The sequence below is a fragment of the Coregonus lavaretus genome (assembly GCF_964263955.1).
Source record: "Coregonus lavaretus genome assembly, chromosome: 17".
NCBI classification, from domain to species: domain Eukaryota; kingdom Metazoa; phylum Chordata; class Actinopteri; order Salmoniformes; family Salmonidae; genus Coregonus; species Coregonus lavaretus.
In genome coordinates this window covers 33257174-33282832 of record NC_140004.1, presented here as the reverse complement: position 1 = coordinate 33282832, position 25659 = coordinate 33257174, and the positions used below count along the sequence as shown (strand labels likewise).

Here is a 25659-nt window from a genome sequence, read left to right as displayed (position 1 = left end):
TAAAATGATCAAATGGATCGTTAGATATCTAACAAATGCCAGGTAAAATGTTCCCATTCTTTTCACCCTCGTGATAAATGAGTGGGTTGATTCCCAGAATCTATTAAATCAGAGAATGCTGCAATCCCTCTACACTATTGGACAAGCCTCCCAAAATAATTAGGATGCCTTGGCCGTGTGCTCACCACATGTTTTCACTTTATCACCCCGCAGGACACACCAAAACCGCTAGTGAGGAATCTGACTCTCTCTTTATCTACTGGCAGAGACTAGCATAGTAAAAAAAACTTTCCCAAGGTTTCTATCAAACCAGTGATGATAGGTGTTGCTGATATGAGAGATGCAATGTGGCTCTGACAGAGCTCCAAGCAACCACACTCCCTAATTACGTACAGAGTGGAACTAAGGGCTAGCTAACATTAAATCATCATGCCAGGTCAGGCCTGCTCCACTGGAGGGCAGGCCAAGGGGTGTTGGACCACTGGAAGTAGTGAAGGGTGTTCTGACTGAGTGTCGGCGCGTCTCTCCAATCCGGTCTCCTTGGAGAGACTGAGTCTGTGTCCCAAATGGCACCCTATCCCCTATATTGTGCACTAGGGCTGCATGATTAATAGAATTCAGATCGAAATTGCGATATTGACATATGCAATATCCATATCGCAAGTGGCTACGATTTTCTCCTTCCTTTGACACTCCGTTAATACCAGTGTCCCGTGTGGCTCAGTTGGTAGACCATGGCGCTTGCAACGCCAGGGTTGTGGGTTCGATTCCCATGGGGGACCAGTACAAAAAAATATGAAAATATATGAGCTCACTACCATAAGTCACTCTGGATAAGAGTGTCTGCTAAATGACAAATTAAAATACAACAAAAACTATACGGTACCTCCTCCACTGAGATGTGCTAGACTCCATTCATTTACTCTCTACATGCACAGAGGATGCAGACCAATCACAAGCGGCTCTCTCACTCTTTGCATGACATGCATATGCTGGCCAATCACAAGCGTCCCCGCTTAGCGCACGCAGTTAGACGCTGGTTGGGAGAGGCTATACGGACACGACTGGGGTCCAAATCAAATCAAATTTTATTTGTCACATACACGTGTTTAGCAGATGTTATAGCGGGTGTAGCGAAATGCTTGTGCTTCTAGCTCCGACAGTGCAGTAATATCTAACAAGTAATATCTAACAATTTCACAACATCTACCCAATACACACAAAACTAGTAAGGAATGGGATTTAAGAATATATACATGGACAAGCAATGACAGAGCGGCATGGACTAAGATACAGTAGAATATTATAGAATATAATGCAGAACATACATATGAGATGAGTAGTGCAAGATATGTAAACATTATTAAAGTGACTAGTGTTCCATTTCTTAAAGACTTGACTGCCCTTGACCAGCACAAAAACATCCTGTGGCGTACTGCATTAGCATCAAATAGCCCCCGCGATATGCAACTTTTCAGGGAAGTTAGGAACCAATATACACAAGCAGTTAGGAAAGCAAAGGCTAACTTTTTCAAACAGAAATTTGCATCCTGTAGCACTAACTCCAAAAAGTTTTGGGACACTGTAAAGTCCATGGAAAATAAGAGCACTTCCTCCCAGCTGCCCACTGCACTGAGGCTAGGAAACACTATCACCACCGATAAATCTACAATAATCGAGAATTTCAACAAGCATTTTGCTACGGCTGGCCATGCTTTCCACCTGGCTACCACTACCCCGGCCACCAGCTCTGCACCCTCCGCTGCAACTTGCCCATGCCCCCCCCGCTTCTCCTTCACACAAATCCAGACAGCTGATGTTCTAAAAGAGCTGCAAAATCTGGACCCCTACAAATCATCTGGGCTAGACAATCTGGACCCTTTCTTTCTAAAACTAGCCGCCGAAATTGTCGCAACCCCTATTACTAGCCTGTTCAACCTCTCTTTCGTAACGTCTGAGATCCCCAGAGATTGGAAAGCTGCCGCGGTCATCCCCCTCTTCAAAGGGGGTGACACTCTAGATCCAAACTGTTACAGACCCATATCCATCCTGCCCTGCCTTTCAAAAGTTTTTGAAAGCCAAGTCAACAAACAGATCACCGACCATTTCGAATCCCACCGTACCTTCTCCGCTATGCAATCCGGTTTCCGAGCTGGTCATGGGTGCACTTCAGCCACGCTCAAGGTCCTAAACGATATTATAACCGCGATCGATAATAGACAGTACTGTGCAGCCGTTTTCATTGACCTGGCCAAGGCTTTCGACTCTGTCAACCACCGCATTCTTATTGGCAGACTAAATAGCCTTGGTTTCTCAAATGACTGCCTCGCCTGGTTCACCAACTACTTCTCAGATAGAGTTCAATGTGTCAAATCGGAGGGCCTGTTGTCTGGACCTATGGCAGTCTCTATGGGGGTGCCACAGGGTTCAATTCTTGGGCCAACTCTTTTCTCTGTGTATATCAATGACGTCGCTCTTGCTGCTGGTGACTCTCAGATCCACCTCTACGCAGACGACACCATTTTGTATACATCTGGCCCTTCATTGGACACTGTGTTAACAAACCTCCAAACGAGCTTAAATTCCATACAACACTCCTTCAGTAGCCTCCAACTGCTCTTAAACACTAGTAAAACTAAATGCATGCTCTTCAACCGAACGCTGCTTGCACCCGCCCACCCGACTAGAATCACTACTCTAGACGGGTCTGACCTAGAGTATGTGGACAACTACAAATATCTAGGTGTCTGGTTAGACTGTAAACTCTCCTTCCAGACTCACATTAAGAATCTCCAATCCAAAGTTAAATCTAGAATCGGTTTCCTATTTCGCAACAAAGCCTCCTTCACTCATGCTGCCAAACATGCCCTCGTAAAACTGACTATCCTACCGATCCTTGACTTCGGCGATGTCATTTACAAAATAGCCTCCAACACTCTACTCAGCAAATTGGATGTTGTCTATCACAGTGCCATCCGTTTTGTCTCCAAAGCCCCATATAATACCCACCACTGTGACCTGTACGCTCTTGTTGGCTGGTCCTCACTACATATTCGTCGCCAAACCCACTGGCTCCAGGCCATCTATAAATCACTGCTAGGCAAATCCCCGCCTTATCTTAGCTCATTGGTCACCATAGCAACACCCACTCGTAGTCTGCGCTCCAGCGGGTATATCTCACTGGTCATCCCCAAAGCCAACACCTCCTTTGGCCGCAATTCCTTCCAGTTCTCTGCTGCCAATGACTGGAACAAATTGCAAAAATCTCTGAAGCTGGAGACACTTATCTCCCTCACTAACTTTAAGCATCAGTTGTCAGAGCACCTTACCGATCACTGCACCTGTACACAGCCCATCTGAAATTAGCCCGCCCAACTACCTCATCCCTATATTGTTATTTATTTTGCTCATTTGTACCCCAGTATCTCTATTTGCACATCATCTCTTGCACATCATTCCAGTGTTAATACTCAATTGTAATTATTTTGCACTATAGCCTATTTTATTGCCTTACCTCCATAACTTGCTAAATTTGCACACTGTATATTATATGTATTTCTGTTGTATTTTTGACTTTGTTTTGTTTTACCCCATATGTAAGTCTGTGTTGTTGTTTTTATCGCACTGCTTTGCTTTATCTTGGCCAGGTCGCAGTTGTAAATGAGAACTTGTTCTCAACTGGTTTACCTGGTTAAATAAAGGTGAAATAAAAAAAATAAAAATAAAAATAAAAAAGTGGCCAGTGATTTCAATAGGCAGCAGCAGCCTCTAATGTGCTAGTGATGGCTATTTAACAGTCTGATGGCTTTGAGATAGAAGCTGTTTTTCATTCTCTCGGTCCCAGCTTTGATGCACCTGTACTGACCTCGCCTTCTGGATGATAGCGGGGTGAACAGGCAGTGGCTTGGGTGGTTGATGTCCTTGACGATCTGGTCTGCAGCTTATCATGATCCAAATGGATGATGTATGTCGCGCAGCTGAGAGTCGAGTGTGGAAACGAATGGATTCGGTTCAGTCAGTCGTCCTGATAAGCCCTTGCTTCCCTTCCCAGCTAGTTTATGTTGTTAAAACTTGCACAAGAAAGTGATGTTTATTTTTCGATGAGGGAGAAATAACTTGTAGTATTGGTCACCATCTGGATTTGGTCACTATCTCCAAAATGTTCCATCCCACTTGATTCTATTTTTAGTAGGATAGCAGCCTTCACAAAAAATAACTTGTAATATTGGTAGTAACCATCTGTTGTCACCATGATACAGTCTACACTGCTCAATGGGGAGAGTTTGCGCTGCAAGCCAACAACAACAACACTGGCCAGGGTCCTTCGCTCCTGCTTGCCGCAGTAAGGAAAGGGAAGTAGCTAGATAGTGTAGCCAACATCAGGCCAGCGTGACAGCTAAAGCACATTTCTTGTAGTGGTTTTCACCGAAAATGTACAGCTACATCATTAACGTCTAACATTACATTTTTGTATTGAGATGAAGATGGCGCTACAGTGGATGGCATTGTTTTTACATTATATTTCCTACCTCATTTCCTACGACCGAAAACAGCTTCTGGACATCAGAACAGCGATCACGAACCTTGATTTGAATTAAGATTTGGATTTCAACAAGTCGGAAGCTCTGGACGTACTGCTCCTTCCGGGAACAGACCCTAATCCACGGAAGTCAAAGAAAAAGAGACGGCTAAAGACAGGCAAACGAGCGGGCTCCCTGATGACACTACACACTAGGTGAGTAAATAAACCGCCTCTACCCTTCGTTCTATTGGCAAATGTACAATCACTGGAGAACAAACTGGACGAGCTTCGCTCGAGACTATCCTATCAACGGGACATGAGGAATTGTAATATCCTATGTTTCTCTGAGTCGTGGCAGAACATGGACATGGATAATATACATCTAGCAGGTTTACCTATGTATCGTTAAGACCGAACGGTAGCTTCGGGTAAGGTTAAGGGGGGAGGTTTGTGTCTCTTTGTTAACAGCTGGTGCAAAATCTCTAATGTTAAGGAAGTCTTGAGGTTTTGGAATACCTCATGATAAGCTGCAGACCATACTATTTATCAAGAGAGTTATCTAAATGTTTCATATCTGTCTATTTACCACCACAAACTGATGCTGGCACTAAGACCGCAGTCAACAAGCAGTATAGGGCAAACAAGAAAATACACATCTAGAGGCGGCGCTCCTAGTGGCCAGTGATTTTAAAGCACGGAAACTGAAATCCATCTTAGGAGGCGACAAAACTCTAAATCACCATTATTCCACACACAAAAACACATACAAAACTCTCCCTCGTCCTCCATTTGGCAAATCTGACCATAACTCTATCCTCCCGATTCCTGCTTACAAGCAAAAACTCAAACAGGAAGTACCAGTGACACGCTCAACACAGAAGTGATCTAATGAAGCGAATGCTAAGCTACAGCACTGTTTTGCTGGAATATGTTCAGGGATTCATCTGATAACATTGAGGAGTTTAACACATCAGTCAGCTTCATTAATAAGTGCATCGCATCGTCCCCACAGTGACAGTAAATACATATCCCAACCAGAAGCCATGAGCTGCTGCTTTCAAGGTAGCGGGACACTAATCCGGACGCTTATAAGAAATCCCGCTACGACCTCCAACGAGCCATCAAAAAGTCAAAACAGGACCCTAGTCATAGACTGTTCTCTCTGCTACCGCACGGCAAGCGGTACCGGAGCGCCAAGTCTAGGTCCAAAAGGCTTCTCAACAGCTTCTACCCCCAAGCCATAAGACTCCTGAATAGCTAATCATGGCTACCCGGACTATTTGCACTGCCCCCCCACCCCATCTTTTTACGCTGCTGCTACTCTGTTAATTATTTATGCATAGTCACTTTAACTCTACCCACATGTACATACAGTGGGGAAAAAAAGTATTTAGTCAGCCACCAATTGTGCATGTTCTCCCACTTAAAAAGATGAGAGAGGCCTGTAATTTTCATCACAGGTACACGTCAACTATGACAGACAAATTGAGAAAAAAAATCCAGAAAATCACAATGTAGGATTTTTTATGAATTTATTTGCAAATTATGGTGGAAAATAAGTATTTGGTCACATACAAACAAGCAAGATTTCTGGCTCTCACAGACCTGTAACTTCTTCTTTAAGAGGCTCCTCTGTCCTCCACTCGTTACCTGTATTAATGGCACCTGTTTGAACTTGTTATCAGTATAAAAGACACCTGTCCACAACCTCAAACAGTCACACTCCAAACTCCACTATGGCCAAGACCAAAGAGCTATCAAAGGACACCAGAAACAAAATTGTAGACCTGCACCAGGCTGGGAAGACTGAATCTGCAATAGGTAAGCAGCTTGGTTTGAAGAAATCAACTGTGGGAGCAATTATTAGGAAATGGTAGACATACAAGACCACTGATAATCTCCCTCGATCTGGGGCTCCACGCAAGATCTCACCCCGTGGGGTCAAAATGATCACAAGAACGGTGAGCAAAAATCCCAGAACCACACGGGGGGACCTAGTGAATGACCTGCAGAGAGCTGGGACCAAAGTAACAAAGCCTACCATCAGTAACACACTACGCCGCCAGGGACTCAAATCCTGCAGTGCCAGACGTGACCCCTGCTTAAGCCAGTACATGTCCAGGCCCGTCTGAAGTTTGCTAGAGTGCATTTGGATGATCCAGAAGAGGATTGGGAGAATGTCATATGGTCAAATGAAACCAAAATATAACTTTTTGGTAAAAACTCAACTCGTCGTGTTTGGAGGACAAAGAATGCTGAGTTGCATCCAAAGAACACCATACCTACTGTGAAGCATGGGGGTGGAAACATCATGCTTTGGGGCTGTTTTTCTGCAAAGGGACCAGGACGACTGATCTGTGTAAAGGAAAGAATGAATGGGGCCATGTATCGTGAGATTTTGAGTGAAAACCTCCTTCCATCAGCAAGGGCATTGAAGATGAAACGTGGCTGGGTCTTTCAGCATGACAATGATCCCAAACACACCGCCCGGGCAACGAAGGAGTGGCTTCGTAAGAAGCATTTCAAGGTCCTGGAGTGGCCTAGCCAGTCTCCAGATCTCAACCCCATAGAAAATCTTTGGAGGGAGTTGAAAGTCCGTGTTGCCCAGCGACAGCCCCAAAACATCACTGCTCTAGAGGAGATCTGCATGGAGGAATGGCCCAAAATACCAGCAACAGTGTGTGAAAACCTTGTGAAGACTTATAGAAAACGTTTGACCTGTGTCATTGCCAACAAAGGGTATATAACAAAGTATTGAGAAACTTTTGTTATTGACCAAATACTTATTTTCCACCATAATTTGCAAATAAATTCATAAAGAATCCTACAATGTGATTTTCTGGAAAAAAAATTCTCATTTTGTCTGTCATAGTTGACGTGTACCTATGATGAAAATGACAGGCCTCTCTCATCTTTTTAAGTGGGAGAACTTGCACAATTGGTGGCTGACTAAATACTTTTTTCCCCACTGTATTACATCAACTACCTCAACTAGCCGGTGCCCCAGCACATTGACTCTGCACCGGTACCCCCCTGTATATAGCCTCCCTACTGTTATTTTATTTTACTTCTGCTCTATTCTTCTCAACACTTTTTTTTGTTGTTTTTTTTATAAATGAATTGTTGGTTAAGGGCTGTAAGTAAGCATTTCACGCTAATGTCTACACCTTTTGTATTCGGCGCATGTGGCAAATAAAATTTGATTTGATTTGATCCGACGCTCATCGGATGTGGCAGGGCTTGCAAACTTTCACGGATTACAAAGGGAAACCCAGCCACGCGCTTCCCAGTGACGCGAGCCTACCAGACGAGCTAAATGCCTTCTATGCTCGCTTCGAGGAAAGCAACACTGAACCATGCATGAGAGCACCAGCTGTTCCGGACGACTGTGTGATCTCGCTCTTCGTAGCCAATGTGAGTAAGACCTTTAAACAGGTTAACATTCACAAGACGGCAGACCACCATAGTCTCTGTGCTCAAGAACGCCATCTGTAGCCATGAAATGCTTTGAAAGGCTGGTCATGGCTCACATCAACACCATCATCCCAGACCCACTCCAATTCGAATACTGCCCCAACAGATCCACAGATGACGCAATCTCTATTGCACTCCACACTGCCCTCTCCCACCTGGACAGGAACACATTTTTACATTTTTTACATTTTAGTCATTTAGCAGACGCTCTTATCCAGAGCGACTTACAGTTAGTGAATACATTTTTTTTTTTTTTATACTGGCCCCCCGTGGGAATCGAACCCACAACCCTGGCGTTGCAAACACCATGCTCTATCAACTGAGCTACATCCCTGCCGGCCATTCCCTCCCCTACCCTGGACGACGCTGGGCCAATTGTGCGCCGCCCATGAGTCTCCCGGTCGCGGCCGGCTGCGACAGAGCCTGGATTCGAACCAGGATCTCTAGTGGCACAGTTAGCACTGCGATGCAGTCCCTTAGACCACTGCGCCACTCGGGAGACTTGTGTGAGAATGCTGTTCATTGACTATAGCTCAGTGTTCAACACCATAGTGCCCTCCAACCTCATCACTAAGCTCAGGAACCTGGGACTGAATACCTCCCTCTGCAACTGGATCCTGGACTTCCTGACGGGCCACCCCCAGGTGGTAAGGGTAGGCAACAACACATCCACCACGCTAATCCTCAACACCGGGCCCCCTCAGTAGTGCGTGCTTAGTTCCCTCCTGTACTCCCTGTTCACCCATGACTGCATGGCCACGGACAACTCCAACACCCTCATTAAGTTTGCTGATGACACAAAGGTGGTTGACCTGATCACAGACAACGATGAGACAGCCTATAGGGAGGAGATCAGTGACCTGGCAGTGTGGTGCCAGGACAACAACCTCTCCCTCAATTTACATTTTAGTCATTTAGCAGATGCTCTTATCCAGAGTGACTTACAGGAGCAATTAGGGTTAAGTGCCTTGCTTAAGGGCACAGGCAGATTTTTCACCTAGTCGGCTCGGGGATTAGAACCAGCAACCTTTCGGTTACTGGCACAATGCTCTTACCCACTAAGCTACCTGCCGCCCTAATTTCAGCAAGACAAAGGAGCTGATCGTGGACTACAGGAAACGGAGGGACACGCACGCCCTCATCCACAATGACAGGGCTGTAGTGGAGCGGGTCATGAGCTTCAACTTCCTCGGTGTCCACATCACTAAGGAATTATCATGGTCTACACACACCAACACAGTCGGGTAGAAGGCACAACAACCCCTCTTCCCCCTCAGGAGGCTGAAAAGATTTGTAATTGGCCCTCAGATCCTCAAAAAGTTATAAAGCTGCACCATTGAGAGCATCTTGACTGGCTGCATCACTGCTTGGCATCCGACCGCAAGGCACTACAGAGGGTAGTGCGGATGGCCCATTACATCACTGGGGCCGAGCTCCCTGCCATCCAGGAACACTATACCAGGCGGTTTCAGAGGAAAGCCCTAAAAATGGTCAAAGACTCCAGCCACACAAGTCATAGACTGTTCTCTCTGCTACCGCATGGCAAGCGGTACCGATGCACCAAGTCTGGAACCAACATGACCCTGAACAGCTTCTAGCCCCAAGCCATAAGACTGCTAAATATTTAGTTAAATAGTTAACCAAATAGCTACTATCTGCATTGACCTTTTTACACTAAATGTTGTTACTGTTTATTATCTATCCTGCTGCCTAGTCACTTTATCCCTACCTATATGTACACATCCACCTCGTACCCCTGCACATCGACTCGGTACTTACCCCAAGTTATTGTTACTCATTGTGTATTTATTTATTCCTTGTGTTATTCTTTTTCAATTATTTCTGTATTTTTGTCTTTGCATTGTTGTAAGTAAGCATTTCACTGTTAGTGTACACCTATTGTTTACGAAGCATGTGAAAATTGTCTTCGAATTTTTATTTATTTATATGGAGAAAAAAATACAAATAAAATAATAATAATAATACTCAGATAAAAACGGAATTAGGTTTTAGGGTAGGGACGTCCCAAGGATCCCGTATAGCAAGGATGCCGGATAGCACTAACCGGAGAGAAAGGGCTTCACCTCAAAGTGTGTCGGAAACGAGTGCTGCTAGTGCTAACGAGAACGTTGATTTGGTGCCAAAGAACGGCACATCTTCAGTGGTATGGCAGTATTTCGGCTACAGGCAAACCGATGTCAACCAAATGCAAGTGTTGTGCAAAAAGTGCCTCAGAGTTGTGGCGATAAGAGGCAACACAAAACATTTATTCAATCATTTGAAGAAGAACCATTCCCCACCTACGTTAAGCAGGCATTGATTGCTGATGCGTTTTCGAGTGTAATGCCCTACGAAAAAACATCCCGCAGACGCAGAAATCACAGAGGCTATCACCTATCTATCACATTCAGTCAGCAAAGATGGCTTCAAGAAGACAATAAACAAGCTGGACAGGAGATACACACATTTCTCCCAAGTCGCCATCCCAACACTGGACCCAGAGACATAAAAATTGTATCCACAAGTTCATCTGATTCTGGGGAATTCCGAAGTATGCATTTAAGGGAGAAGTTGATAAAGGCCATTGCATTGAATGACTGGACCAGACTCCAATGTTTCAGACACAGGCTGCACCTTGCAATTGGTAGGCTGTGTTACATGTTAAGGCACTTTGACTTTTAATTTATATTATAATAATGATTGAGCCTACTTATACATAAATTGCAGATTCATAAGCTTCCTATTGCATTTGTAGCCTATAGCTGCCTGAATAAATAATTAACTTAGGTTATTACATTTTAGTCATTTAGCAGACGCTCTTATCCAGAGAGACTTACAGTTAGTATAAGAACTCAATGGTAAAATAGGAATGTTATTAATTTATTAATTAATGCTACGCTTATAGTACACTAGATTTAGATGATCATGTTAAAAATGAATGTTTGTTATTAAGTAGGTGTAATAATCCTATTATCATATGTATAACAATTGTGGAAAATATTTGTTTCATTTGGTTTTGTATTCAGTTAGCTCAGTATGTATTAATTCATTTGACCTCATTTTATAAGTGATGTTCTCTACTCTGACACTTGTATTAACCATGTTTGATGGAATTACCAAGTTTTCACCCAAGTGTTTGGAAAATCGCAACTCATAAATCACAATATCTGCCTTTTTTTCTATTTTTTTGCTATTAGATATTTTGTCCAAATATTCCAGCCCTATAGTGCATTCAATTTGCCCAGGGGCCATAGGGCTCTGGTCAAAAGTAGTGCACTATAAGGAATAGGGTGCTATTTGTCACACAACTAAGAGAGTGGACTTGGTGTCCTGCAAACCAGACCAGATGAGGAGAGCAGCCAGGCCTTTCAGGCCTCTGAACAGCCTCCAAGTTATGTTCCCATGCACCCACTGCCCATGGAATGTAACAACAAGCGCCAACAGATCAGTTGTCTTAGGCATGTTTGGTGCCTGCCGTGAGGAGTCTTTGTTCTCCCTCTAATTTCCCATAAGGCTGGGATTCAAACCACATTTCTCCTTCGTCTGAACATCTTTCCATTACGTTGGATGCAGTAATTTGAACATTAAGAAGTGTACTGCACACAGGCTTTAGGATAAGTGTGTGCTACGATGGTATCTATCCTCAGAAACTACCATCTTAAACAACTTATTTAGCTTACTTTGTGTCAAGCGATCTACTGTAGATATGTGAATAAGGAAAATAAAAAGGAAAGGGTAACAGCATTACCAATTTATTTTATTGTCCCTGGCTGGTCTGGCTCGCTACCTGCCAAATACACTGACCGCTTAGTGCTTCTCCAGACATGTTCTTGTACTAAACCTTAGAAAACATTATTCAACAGAGGTGAAATCATCAACAGAACGTGCTGCCCCATGATCTATTTCAGATAAAAGAGCAACATGGATCCAAAGTTGAATAAAATAAAGTGTTTTATGAATTGATACATTTGGTATTTTGTCACTTGGACATCTGGAGAAAAAAAAACAATCTGGTGAAATAAATATGACTGTATAAAAAATAACAAACTCACTTAAAAAGTTTGGCAGCACAATTCCTATGATATACTACTGTGCTAGCAAAGGGATGGGAGAAATGTTGGAAAGGTTTTTTCTGATGAGGCACTGTAGCTGTGGATGGACTCCCGGAGGAGTAGCATGCTGTATTTCTTCAGCATTGGTATGTATAGTGCATCCTACAGGACACAAAGTGTGCTAAAGAGAGACCACCCAATCAAGAGGGAAGTGCCATTAAACCACAAAGCTGTGTTGTAAAGCTACTCTTTTCATGTGGCACATGCATGGCAAAAAATAGTTTTTGTTCCTGTGAACTCTGCTCTAACCATTTAGCTAGCTGCACAATCTTTAATGTGGGCATAGCGCAGAAGTGTTTATCCTCATGGACCTGCTTCACTCCATTCGCTGGATCATTACCAAATCCTGTATTTCAAACCAGTTTCTGCACTCAAGTGTGACAGTTCAACTGAGGACATAGACCAGATCAGTGAAGACTGCATTGGAGTCATAAGCTGCACTTCTTGACGTGTTCTGCGCCTAGCCTACAAAACCCCACAGGGCTCTAACTAAAAGCAGGAGATCAGAGATATATCTGGAGGGGCTGGACACGGGACATAAACATGTCTAAAAATTCGGTCTGATTTATAGATCAAATAGGTCTGAGCACCAGGAGCCTTAGCAGATCAGGGGCCGTATGTATCAATCGTCTCAGAGTAGGAGTGCTGGTCTAGGATCAGGGCCCGTATCCACAAAAGCATCTCAGAAAGAAGTCCTCGGAATCCTGTTAAAACCTGTTTTAAGACTAAAAAACCTCCCAGCACAGAGTAGGTTTAAGGATTATGTTAACACACTGCTCAAACACACTGAGCCAGGAGTAAAATCAACTCACAAAAGTTTCTCAGCTGGTAATCACGACAGTTTGAGGTACCGCAAAGGAAAGATAGTGATGACGCTCATTGACATTGTTGTAAATGGGGAACAACCAATTGCGATGAGGCATCACCAGCTGTGAACTTTATAGCACGCTTCAGACAACCACTGTGTATGTGACTGTACATCAAATGTTGCAATTGTAAAATGTTTGACCAAATTTTTCGCCTGACACGATCACTTTGCCTACTCTTAATGATGCCCTAATATATTGGCATGCAGAACCTTTTTTTAAACCAACTCTGAGCGTTGTTAAAAGCTAAATTTTTACAATATTACCATTATCAACACACTCCCCTTTAACAACTATAAATAGCTTTAGCACAGTACATCAAGTCACTTGCCAATGATTTTGCATACAACGTTTGGAAGGTCTATCATTTTCATTGAACACAATCAAAGTTAACATACAGTGCATTCGGAAAGTATTCAGACACCTTTACTTTTTCCACATTTTGTTACGTTACAGCCTTATTCTAAAATTGATTGAATTAATTTTTTCCTCATCAATCTACACACAATACCCCATAATGACAAAGCGAAAACAGGTTTTTAGAGATGGTAGCAAATGTATTAAAAATTTAAAAAACAGAAATACTTATTTACATAAGTATTCAGACCCTTTGATATGAGACTCGAAATTGAGCTCAAGGTGCATCCTGTTTCCATTGATCATCCTTGATATGTTTCTACAACTTCATTGGACTCAACCTGTGGTAAATAAAACATGATTTGGAAAGGCACACACCTGTCTAAATAAGGTCCCACAGTTGACAGTGCATGTCAGAGCAAAAACCAAGCCATGAGGTTGAAGGAATTGTCCGTAGAGCTCAGAGACAGGGTTGTGTCGAGGCACAGATCTGGGGAAGGGTACCAAAACATTTGTCGGCAGCATTGAAGGTCTCCAAGAACACTGTGGCCTCCATCATTCTTAAATGGAAGAAGTTTGGAACCACCAAGACACTTCCTAGAGCTGGCCGCCAGGCCAAACTGAGCAATCAGGGGAGAAGGGCCTTGGTCAGGGAGGTGACCAAGAACCCGATGGTCACTCTGACAGAGCTCCAGAGTTCCTCTGTGGAGATGGGAGAACCTTCCAGAAGGAAAATCATCTCTGCAGCACGCCACCAATCAGACCATTATGGTAGAGTGGTCAGACGGAAGCCACTCCTCAGTAAAAGGCACATGACAGCCCGCTTGGAGTTTGCCAAAAGACACCTAAAGGACTCTCAGACCATGAGAAACAAGATTCTCTGGTCTGATGAAACCAAGATTGAAACTCTTTGGCCTGAATGCCAAGCGTCAAGTCTGGAGCAAACCTGTCACCATCCCTACGGTGAAGCATGGTGGTGGCAGCATCCTGCTGTGGGGATGTTTTTCTGCGGCAGAGACTGGGTGACTAGTCAGGATCGAGGGAAAGATGAACGGAGCAAAGTACTGAGAGATCCTTGATGAAAACCTGCTCTAGAGCGCTCAGGACCTCAGACTGGGGCGAAGGTTCACCTTCCAACAGGACAATGACCCTAAGCATACAGCCAAGACAACGCAGGAGTGGCTTCGGGACAAGTCTCTGAATGTCCTTGAGTGGACCAGCCAGAACCTGGACTTGAACCCGATCTAACATCTCTGGAGAGACCTGAAAATAGTTGTGCAGCGACGCTCCCCATCCAACCTGACAGAGCTTGAGAGGATCTGCAGAGAAGAATGGGAGAAACTCCTCAAATACAGGTGTGCCAAGCTTGTAGCGTCATACCCAAGAAGACTTGAGGCTTTAATCGCTGCCAAAGGTGCTTCAACAAAGTACTGAGTAAAGGGTCTGAATACTTATGTAAATGTGATATTTACGTTTTTTATTTGTAATACATTTGCTAAAATTTCTAAAAACCTGTTTTTGCTTTGTCATTATGGGGTATTGTGTGTAGATTGATGAGGGAAAAAAACAATTTAATACATTTTTGAATAAGGTTGTAACGTAACAAAATGTGAAGGGGTCTGAATACTTTCCGAATGCACTGTAAGCCCCCAAGAAGCCTTCAATTGCCCAATTTAGAGGCATGCCTAATTTAGGCATCTTTTTTTTAACAATGTGATGTTGCACTCCAAAATGATAACATGATGTAAGTCATTAAATATTTGAAAAACATGTTTATTTATTAGCCTAGTGGCTATAAGTATTTAGGCTATCATGTGAAATAGGCCTCATATGAAATAATTGTCAAAAGCGCAAGAGATTATGTTGCATGTAACCCTAGATTATTTATGGATTGATCATATAGAAATATCAACATATTATTTGAACAACTCCAAAGCAATTGCATGTGGCGCAGGAACCACTGACTCACTGACTGAATGTTTCTATTATCAAGACACCTGCTGGTAACTCTTAACTGGTTAAGACACCTCATGAGGTCTCCTAAATATCTGCCAACTCGGTGGGACTTATGACTAAAGAGGCTTCATGCATAACCTTCTGAGCACTTACGACCAATGTTCTACTCTGAGAGGCTTGGATACGGACCCTGTCCATGCAATCTTATTTATTGTGATCTAAAAGGCATACCTGATGCTCAATCAGCACTCCTACTCTGACACACTATGCAGATGGACTCAGATCACAGTGCTATCAGAGTGCTATAGCGTACCCTGTTCTCCAGTTCAGAAGGGAACTTGGTCTGGAAATGGCAGACAGTGCCGCTGGTGTAGTCTCTCTGGATGAACACTTTGGCAGCAATAGCCGCCTGCTGCCTCATATCCTGCAAGCTGTGAGTCTGGAAGGAAGGAAGGAAGGAAGGAAGGAAGGAAGGAAGGAAGGAAGGAAGGAAGGAAGGAAGGAAGGAAGGAAGGAAGGAAGGAAGGAAGGAAGGAAGGAAGGAAGGAAGGAAGGGGGCAAACTGGCTTTAGTTGAAGAGCTCAGTGAGGATTTAACACATAATGAATACATGTTTAAGCTGACAGCCTAGATGTGCACAACAGGCAATTTGGATTTCAACCATAAACAAATGATTTAGGCCTAATAGTCAAATAGATTTAACATCTATTGGCATGAAGTAGCAGGAACAACAACCATATCAACAAGCCTCATCTATTTGATTAACTGACAGCCCTATTCTGTATACAAAATAACATGGCTGCCATTTAATAACATGGCTGCCATTTTTGGCAGAATGAAAAACAGATGGCAGTTTCCTGTTGCAAAGATTACAATGCAGTGTGGACTCTGATTAATAATGAATGTTAACAAATGGAGCACTGTTGAAAACAAAATGTGTAGCCTACGCATAACGAATAAGACTAGGCTATGCTTAAACACTAGTAAGAACAAGGAAACAAATGACATGGAACACTGATCTATGAAGTGAAGACAATGAATTAGGCCGGCTAACGTTAATCATTCATAATCCTATCCTGTTTTATAATGGAAGCCACTACCAGACTGGGAGACCATCAACCTCAGTGGAGTAGGAGGGATGGCTTGCTTTCCGGATGCATTCCAAATGGCACCCTATTCCCTTTATAGTGCACTACTTTTGACCAGAGCCCTATATGGGCCCTGGTAAAAGTTGTGCGCTACACTACATAGGGAATGGGGTGCCATTTCGGACACAACTTCTGATTCATTATTAGCCTACAGTGTGCTGTGCTAACAGGATATAATGTGTGTGTCCTTCATAAACCATACAGTAAGTCAGTGTCTCAGACTACTGAAGCATAAGTCTTAGGAACAGGATACAGCCTAGATGATCTATTACGCTCATCACAACTTTGTTTGGTTATGGATAAAATGTCCTCAAAAGTTAAACTAACTTTGTCTGTCTTCCATTTAAGATTTAAGCCCTACAGCTATTATGTGATAATCCATCATTCTGACAAGCTGTTTTAACACTGGTCTCTGGCTGTTTCTCAGACAGCAGGAACAGATAACATCAACTCTAATCTGACATGTTTATCTAGCTAGGTTATCATGATTTATCCAAGCAATTATGTTTTAATTGGTAGGAGAGTAGGAGTAGCTAGCTATAGCCATTTCAGGGTTATTTTTTCTGAAGGAAAAATCTATTAGCTTTAACATGCCTGAGAAGCGAAATAGGCTAATATAGTTTCATGAAGTGCTTCAATTTGTAAGTCGCTCTGGATAAGAGCGTCTGCTAAATGATGTAAATGCTTCCGTGTGTGTGTGTGTGTGTAAAGGTATGACACACAAGCTAGCTAACTATAGTGTTATTGTGAAGTACGCATAGACATGCTTAACCCCGTCCTGAGAGTTTTGATAAGCTAAAGTATGCGAACACAATCAAATCTCTACTCTCATATGCTGACTTGTCTACCCTACAATTATCTACAAGGTGGGGCAATGAATCACTGCAATTGCATTGTAGCTAATAATTGAATAATTAGGGCAAACCTTTTCAACAGAGGAATGAGGGAATGTATTATTGTTTCATCAAATTTAAAGTGGTACTAGTAAATGTCATTAGCTAACTCAACTTCAAGAACAACAGAAGCATAATTCAGTTATAAATGTGTTGATTAACTAGCTGACTATCCAGCTAGATAACATTTGCATTTGTCAAAATGGTTAGTTAGCAGCTCATCTCGCAATCTGCCTCACACATTCATTAGGAAAAATAACACCAGAAACGAGTTAGATAATACAATTTCATACAAAACCATTTAAAATCCAATCATATCAAAGACAAACAACGCCCCATCTTTAGTGAATTAACTAGTTAGCTAGCTATTTACATGTCGATGTTAGCTAACGTTAGATAGCGGCAAAGACAGATCATATAAGGCAGACCATCGATATACATATTATTAACACGCAATCAATTGTAAGTACACAATTGATTGACAAAATGGGCATAGTCATATACTGCTAGCGATGATAATTGTGATTAAAACAACTGATCACAAAATTCCTTACCTCAGCCATGTTGCCAGCTCTGTTTACTTTCCGTTAGCTGAGTACCGCTACTAATGTGTCTGGATACAACTTCTCCAATTCACAAGGTTCCTGACCGGCAAATTCATATGCACTGAATTCTCTACTTTCTGTGTGAGAATAATCAACCAAAAATATCTAATTTGCTGTCAAACTTTATTAATCTTACATTTAGAGTGAGCATGATTGGAAAAATGAAACAGAGTTTGAGTGAATTTTCTACGTTTTCCAACTACCTCTGGTCCAGGGCATCACGAACTATGCCCTGCCCTGGAGCAACTCTCAACTACTCTCCAACCTGTACGTGCGCTCTGGGATCCTTGGGTTTCTTTCATTATTTTAGGCTATCGGGTATTACTGCATAAGCCTACACAGCCAAATAGCCTATACAGCCAATCGCCAAATAATGCTTTTGGGAAGGGCAGCAAAAGTTATCATCAATCCATGGAGTTAACGTCAAACCACGGAGGCAAAAAGGTCATTGTCGAAGTTTAATTCAATAAGACAGATAATAAGCTGCGAAAGGAGAGTTGAAAATAAAGAGAAGGGAGGGCCAGAAAAGTAATATTTGGAAAGTATTTGGTGAAGTGGTAAAAGAGGATTATAGTAGTGCCGGTTATGTTCTGTGTGATGATTGTGAGGCTCTATACAAATTCGACAGTCACAAGACGGGACTTCAAATGGGCCTATGGCATGTAAAGGGAACTGTAGCCTACTGTTTAGATGGGTTAAATGGAAACTGAAATCTGGACATTGACTAACCAGAATAACCTACTGTCTTTTGGCAAATTCCAAAGTCCCCTGATAATGATAGTCCTGTGCGAATCGACATCCCTGTGTATTGAGAGAAATATCTGAGTTTGACAGGTGTTGCTTGCAGTTTGGTTATACGTTTTGTGCGAATGAATTGAACATCGCCAAATGCATTTAAACAAATATTGCGCCTCTGGAATAATGGACATTCTGTGGTAATAAATACATAACCAACTTTCTCAATTTATACTAGTCCCGTGCGAATAGGGCTATAGCCTTAGTAATAACTCCTGCAGAATAAAACATTTATTGCAGTAAAATTATACACCAAATGTAGGCAAAATTTGGACTTGGGAACAGGAGTGGAGAAATATGATTTGTTTATTTCTGCATCTTGAGAGAATGCAAGGCAAAGTTAGATACCATCTGTAGAGGTGCTATTGGTCAGATTATTTTAACTAATTATCCAATCAAATCATGTTTGTTGTGTATTCCCATTGTGATTGGTCCCTGAACCCATAGGAAGCCATTTTGAAATATATAAACGCCTCCTTCATTTGTCTATCTGTAAGCATTGGTTTCATGGTTAACAAAAAAGAAGCAGTTTTATGAACTTCCACTGTCCTCCAAGAGTTGCTGAATTTCATTCTCACATCAGTTTGCTCCTCAATTTATACATCTTGGTTGGAGAGATATCCCCGCTACTCCAATGGTTGAGTCAATCCAGAGATTTCTCAGCTACAATAGACCAGCAGCGCAGTCAAACCAATCGATTTGTATAAACCTGTTAAAAAGTGAAATCGCTGGGCTATTTGTGTGTGTAACCAAATAGTGATGTCACAGAACACTAATCTAATAGACACAATCTAATTTGAGAGATTAGGGGCATGTTATTTTTAGCCTTTGATGAGAAAATAAAGGCCTCGTTCTAGTCATTAGTAGGCATGAGGAATTTTCATGATGGATTAGTGAACTGCAGACCAAAACAGCTGTTTTTTGCCAATACGACCATGTGAATGTGTGAAAAAGACCACCTTAACATTATCTACCTACCACCACCATTACATTGCACATTTTACTGCACCCTTTACCAGGCTGTGAGCCTAACACAAGGCCATGTCCAGGTAAATAGTAATTCTAGAAGTCACTTTTACTGAGCAATCCAGCTGCAGTTAACCCATATAATTCCCCAATCCCGGCCCTGCAATGGTCAGCCTGTGTGTGAGAAGGAAGTATAGTCTTTCCATTAGAGCCCCACTTCAGCATGAGCGGACTGAGTTGCAGTAAAACCCTCATCGTGGGCTATTAACCAGCATGTGTTGTAAATGACGGGCCCAAATGGTGCTCATTAGTCGGCTCTCCTCCTCTCCCAGACTCCAGCCATCACAGAGGGGAGAGAGCTGAGGCTTTAAAGGCCTGCTGCCTGCCCCATTGCCAAGAGACAAACAAACCCTGTAGAGTAACAATATAGGGATTTTTACATTTATGCAGATCCACTCTAATTACACCTGCCCTGAATGCCACTCTAGCAGCATCCCAAATGACACCACATTCCCTTTATAGTGCACTACTTTTGACCAGAACACTATGGGCTAAATAGGGAATAGGGCGCCATTTGGGACGTAGGAGGGATGGCTGTGAAAACGCATTCCTCCCTGGCGAGTCACACAGATACACCAAGTAAACACCATATTATCCTGGGCTGTGAAGAGCTCTGAACTTGGCAAAAACGGTTACTTACTGTAGCCTAGTGCTAATACCCTGTTAAAGGAACATTTTATTGGTCATGTTTACCACTGTGTATGATCAGCCACATAAAGGGATATGATTCAGTCAGCCATATTCTGGGGTTCTGGACTATTCTTGACTAAACAAAAGATCCTAGTGATCGCAAGTGATTATTGTGATATTATATTAATTTCTAATACATATAGCCACTTGTTTTGTAAGAATTAAGATAAGAATGTGCTGTTTAGATGTTTGAAAGCTGATTAAAGTTAATTTGGTCATAGCAGGAAATGTGTTAATGATTTTTCTCATTGCATGTTAAAGCAAAAGTAATAACTCCTGGTTTCATGGGTGTTCTTCCTGGGCTATATAGATTATGCCTCTTTGATCAGTTGAATGTACTGTACATAACTGCAAATTAGATGCAGTAACCACCATGTAAATATGTCACGGTTCATCAGGGAGAAATGAGAGACAGTAATTGCAATGGTTAGGTTTGTTATACAATTATACACTGAGTATACCAAACATTAGGAACACCTTCCTAATATTGAGTTGCACCCATGTTGACTCCAATGCTTCCCACATTTGTGTCAAGTTGGCTGGATGTCCTTTGGGTGGTGGACCATTCTTGATATACACGAGAAACTGTTGAGCGGAAAAAACCCAGCAGCGTTGCAGTTCTTGACACAAGCCAGTGCACCTGGCACCTACTACCATACCCTGTTTAAAGGCACTTTTTGAACAATTTATTTAACTAGGCAAGTCAAATTCTTATTTACAATGACGGCCTACCCCAGCCAAACCCAGACGACGCTGGGCCAATTGTGCGCCGCCCTATGGGACTCCCAATCACAAACCAGGGTCTGTAGTGATGCCTCTTGAACTGAGATGCAGTGGCTTAGACCGTTGCACCCATTCACCCTCTGAATTTTACATTTTTTACATTTTTAGTCATTTAGCAGACGCTCTTATCCAGAGCAAGAGTGCATATATTTTTTCATACTGGCCCCCCGTGGGAATCGAACCCACAATCCTGGCATTGCAAGCGCCATGCTCTACCAACTGAGCTACACAGGGCCCATATGACACACATACACAATACATGTCTCAATTGTCTCAAGGCTCAAATCCTTCTTTACCTGCCTCCTCCCCTTCATCTACACTGACTGAAGTGGATTTAACAAGTGACATTAATAAGGGATCATACCTTTCACATGGATTCACCTGGTCAGTCTATGTCATGGATGTTTTCTAAACTCAGTGTAGTTTACCCACAAGATACTATATAGCATCTCAACTGTCTTTGAGCCTGTTCTGCAGTTTCTCTAAATCTAGTTATGTAGAAAATAAATAAATTACATTCATTTACAACTGAGGGGCCTATACTTGGTAGCATGAGACTAAAACAAAGAATTGTGTATATGACTAATTTTGGAGTAGGTCTACACGTCAGATATTGCAAATACATACCATGTCTCAACTCAGATGACATCCCTCAAGAATGTCAACATTTATTTGAGAATGCCTGCTGACACTATTGATGAATAACTGGAGTTTTTTTTACTATAGAGGTATTTACAAGCAAAACAGGCATGGAGTGTGTCACGGTTTCGGCCGAGGCGGCCCCTCCTCCTTGTTCGGGCAGGCTTCGGCGGTCGTCGTCTCCGGAGTACTAGCTGCCACCGTTCGATGTTTCATGTTTGATTGGTTTTGTCTGTTTGTCACACCTGTTTAGTGTTTAGTCTCACTAGGCACCCTATTTAGTTCCTTGTGTTAGTTTAGGTGTTGTGTGTAATTGTTTTACTGTCGTGTGGTATTTTTGGTCCGCTGTATTTTGTTCTCTCTTTATTTCGTGTTGTATTAGAGAGTCCTGCACTTTGTGCACACTTACTTTGTTCAGTTTAGTGTGCGTTTATTTCGCCTGTGTGTCACGCTCTGGCTCCGGGACTGTGTATTTTGAGCCAGGGTGTGTTCATTTGGTTGTGTTGTATTTGGTTGTGTTTCATTGTTTGGTCGTGTGACTCCCAATCAGTGGTAACGAGTGTCAGCTGTCGGCTCGTTATCTCTGATTGGGAGCCATATTTAAACTGTCAGTGTTCACCTTAGTGTTGTGGGTTTTTGTTCCTTGTCAGTCATTGTAACGGAGGACTTCACGTTTCGTCATTGTTTGTTGTTTTCGTGTTTCGGCTTTAATTTAATAAAGTCATGTTCACCTTCAACGCTGCGCATTGGTCCTCCTCATTAGACGATCGTGACAGAAAAACCCACCAAGATGGGACCAAGCAGCGTGTCCAGGAGCCATCGCCAGGGAGATCCCTCACAGATCTCCTTCGCCTCCTGGACTGGGTCAAGCCGAGTGAGGAAGAGAAGGGCTTGACATTATGGCAGAAGGGCGAGAGGCTGGCGAGGGACATGGAGACCTTGTCCACGGGTAGGAGAGACGCCCCGAAAAATTTTAGGGGGGGGCTCACGACGTCGGACCAGCAGGAGGCCGCGATAGAGCGGCCCAGTGGGTTGCCGGAGAAGGCCGCCGGGTTACGGGGGCCACTGGTCGAAGAGGGGATGGAGGAAGTAGAGGCACGGCGAGAGGTACTGGCGTGTGTTGCCAGTCCGGTCCGGCCCGTTCCAGATCCCGGTGTAGGACCAGTGGTGTGTGTCCCCAGTACAGTCCGGCCCATCCAAGCTTCCCGCACCAAGCCAGTGGTGTGCGTCGTCAGTCCGGCACGGCCCGTGCCTGCTCTCCGCATCAAGCCTGTGGTGCGTCTCGTCAGCCCGGCTCTGCCCGTTCCTGCTCTCCGCACCAGGTCTGTGGTGCACGTCGCCAGCCCAGTCCGGCCCATTCCTGCTACTCGCAACAAGCCAAGGGTGCGAGTCGTCAGCCGGATTCAGCCCATTCCTGCTACTCGCACCAAGCCAAGGGTGCGAGTCGTCAGCCGGATTCAGCCCATTCCTGCTACTCGCACCAAGCCAAGGGTGCGAGTCGTCAGCCGGATTCAGCCCATTCCTGCTACTCGCACCAAGCCAAGGGTGCGAGTCGTCAGCCGGATTCAGCCCATTCCTGCTACTCGCACCAAGCCAAGGGTGCGAGTCGTCAGCCGGATTCAGCCCATTCCTGCTACTCGCACCAAGCCAGGGATGCGAGTCTTCAGCCTGGTGAGGCCTGTTCCGGCTCCACGCACCATGCAAAGGGTGCGTATCGTCTGCCAGGTCCGGTCCATTCCTGCCTCACGCGCCAAGCCAGGGGTGCGCGTCGGCAGTCCTGATCCAGCTAACTGGGTCAGATCGGACTGGGGACACTACGGGGGGATTGTAGTAGGGTGGTGGTCAAGCCCGGAGCCGGAGCCGCCTCCGAGGAGCAATACCCACCCAGCCCTTCCCTATTTGGGGTGTAGGCGCGGTCGGAGTCCGCGCCTTTAGGGGGGGGTACTGTCACGCTCTGGCTCCGGGACTGTGTATTTTGAGCCAGGGTGTGTTCATTTGGTTGTGTTGTATTTGGTTGTGTTTCATTGTTTGGTCGTGTGACTCCCAATCAGTGGTAACGAGTGTCAGCTGTCGGCTCGTTATCTCTGATTGGGAGCCATATTTAAACTGTCAGTGTTCACCTTAGTGTTGTGGGTTTTTGTTCCTTGTCAGTCATTGTAACGGAGGACTTCACGTTTCGTCATTGTTTGTTGTTTTCGTGTTTCGGCTTTAATTTAATAAAGTCATGTTCACCTTCAACGCTGCGCATTGGTCCTCCTCATTAGACGATCGTGACACTGTGGCCTGTGGCCGTTGTTGGCGTGTTTCTACGGACTTCACTAAAGACCTTTGGATTTATATCTCTGTGTCCTGCGTGTGATTCCACATCCCACTACACTCCACTCTTGACAGAATTACACACCATCTCATGGAATCAGCAGGAGCACCCACACCCACCGACATCATGGAGGAGCGCTTTCGTGGTCAAGAGGATCGGATCAACCAAATCGGGCACGCCCTGGACCGGGTGATGAACATTCTCCATCGATGGGAGATCAGCGATGTACCCACACCTCCACCTACCGCACCATCACCATCGGTCAGCCCGCCCGTCCAACAACCGGAACCCAGTGGGATTCGGCTCTCGCTCCCGAGGGCGTACGACGGCACCGCTGCCGGGTGTCAGGGGTTCCTGTTACAAGTGGAACTCTACCTTGCCACCGTACACCCGGCGCCCTCGGGACACGAGAGCGTTTCCGCCCTCATCTCCTGTCTCACCGGCAAGGCGTTGGAGTGGGCCAACGCCGAATGGAGGAGAATAGACGCCGCCACTATCACCTATGCGTCTATTCTACCTCCGGCAGGGGATGAGGAGCGCTCAAGAGTTTGCGCTGGAGTTCCGGACTCTAGCGGCAGATGCAGGGTGGAATGAGCGGGCCCTCATAGACCACTTTCGTTGCAGCCTCCGGGAGGACGTCCGCAGAGAGTTGGCGTGCAAGGATACTACACTCTCATTTGACCAGTTGGTGGACATGGCCATTCGGCTGGACACCCTGCTCGCTACCCGCGGACGTCCCAGGTGGGGTTCGCCCATTCCACCCTCCAGCGCCTCCGAGCCGAGCCCGATGGAGCTCGGAGGTGCTGGCGCTAGAGGGGGGAGAAGAAGGAGCCCGAGGGGGGCTGTCCCCTGCACCAACTGTGGCCGTGGAGGGCACACCGCGGCTAGGTGCTGGGGAGGGTCCCCTGGTGAGGGAGACGGCAGGTCACACATTGGGGAGTCCTCCCAGGTGAGTAGGCGCCCCACTTACCCAGAGCTTTCTGTCGTACACATAACTATACCTGTTTGTTTTCCACAGGTTGCACCTCGTTCCCAGCATAAGGCGCTACTAGATTCAGGCGCAGCTGGGAATTTTGTAGATCGTAAATTCTGTGTTGAGTTAGGGATTCCCCTCCTTCCGGTTGATAATCCTTTCCCTGTACATGCCCTAGATAGTCGTCCGTTAGGATCTGGGTTGATTAGGGAGGTCACGGCGCCACTTAGGATGAAGACGCAGGGGGGTCATGAGGAGACGATTCAACTCTATCTGATCGACTCTCCTGCGTATCCGGTGGTACTGGGGCTTCCCTGGTTGATTACCCATGATCCTACGATTTCGTGGCGAGAGAAGGCTCTTAAAGGGTGGTCTGCTCAGTGTGAGGGGCTATGTCTGGGTGTTTCCGTAGGGGCGACCTCGGTGGAGAGTCCGAACCAGATGCCAGCACTGCACATTCCACCTGAGTATGAGGATTTGGCACTCGTGTTTAGCAAGACAAG

The 25659-nt window shown here is 44.4% G+C and overlaps 1 protein-coding gene across 3 annotated transcripts in view; it reads right to left on the bottom strand.

The window, feature by feature from the left end:
• The window catches only part of LOC311144904 (golgin subfamily A member 7-like), a 34136-nt gene extending 16178 nt beyond the window's left edge, over nt 1-17958 (bottom strand). The window contains exons 1-2 of one of the 3 annotated variants that reach the window (XR_014614541.1): nt 17883-17939; nt 15601-15726 (exon numbers count right to left, since the gene is read on the bottom strand). Coding sequence is in view for 2 of the 3 variants with exons in the window: in XM_084181079.1 (XP_084037205.1) it covers nt 15601-15726; nt 17883-17891 (135 nt within the window). In the remaining variant the exon portion in view is untranslated. Of the gene's footprint in view, nt 1-15600; nt 15727-17882 lie in introns of all 3 variants that reach the window. The other 2 variants (XM_084181079.1, XM_084181080.1) reach the window with 2 other exon arrangements.
• Nucleotides 17959-25659: the final 7701 nt, after the last annotated feature.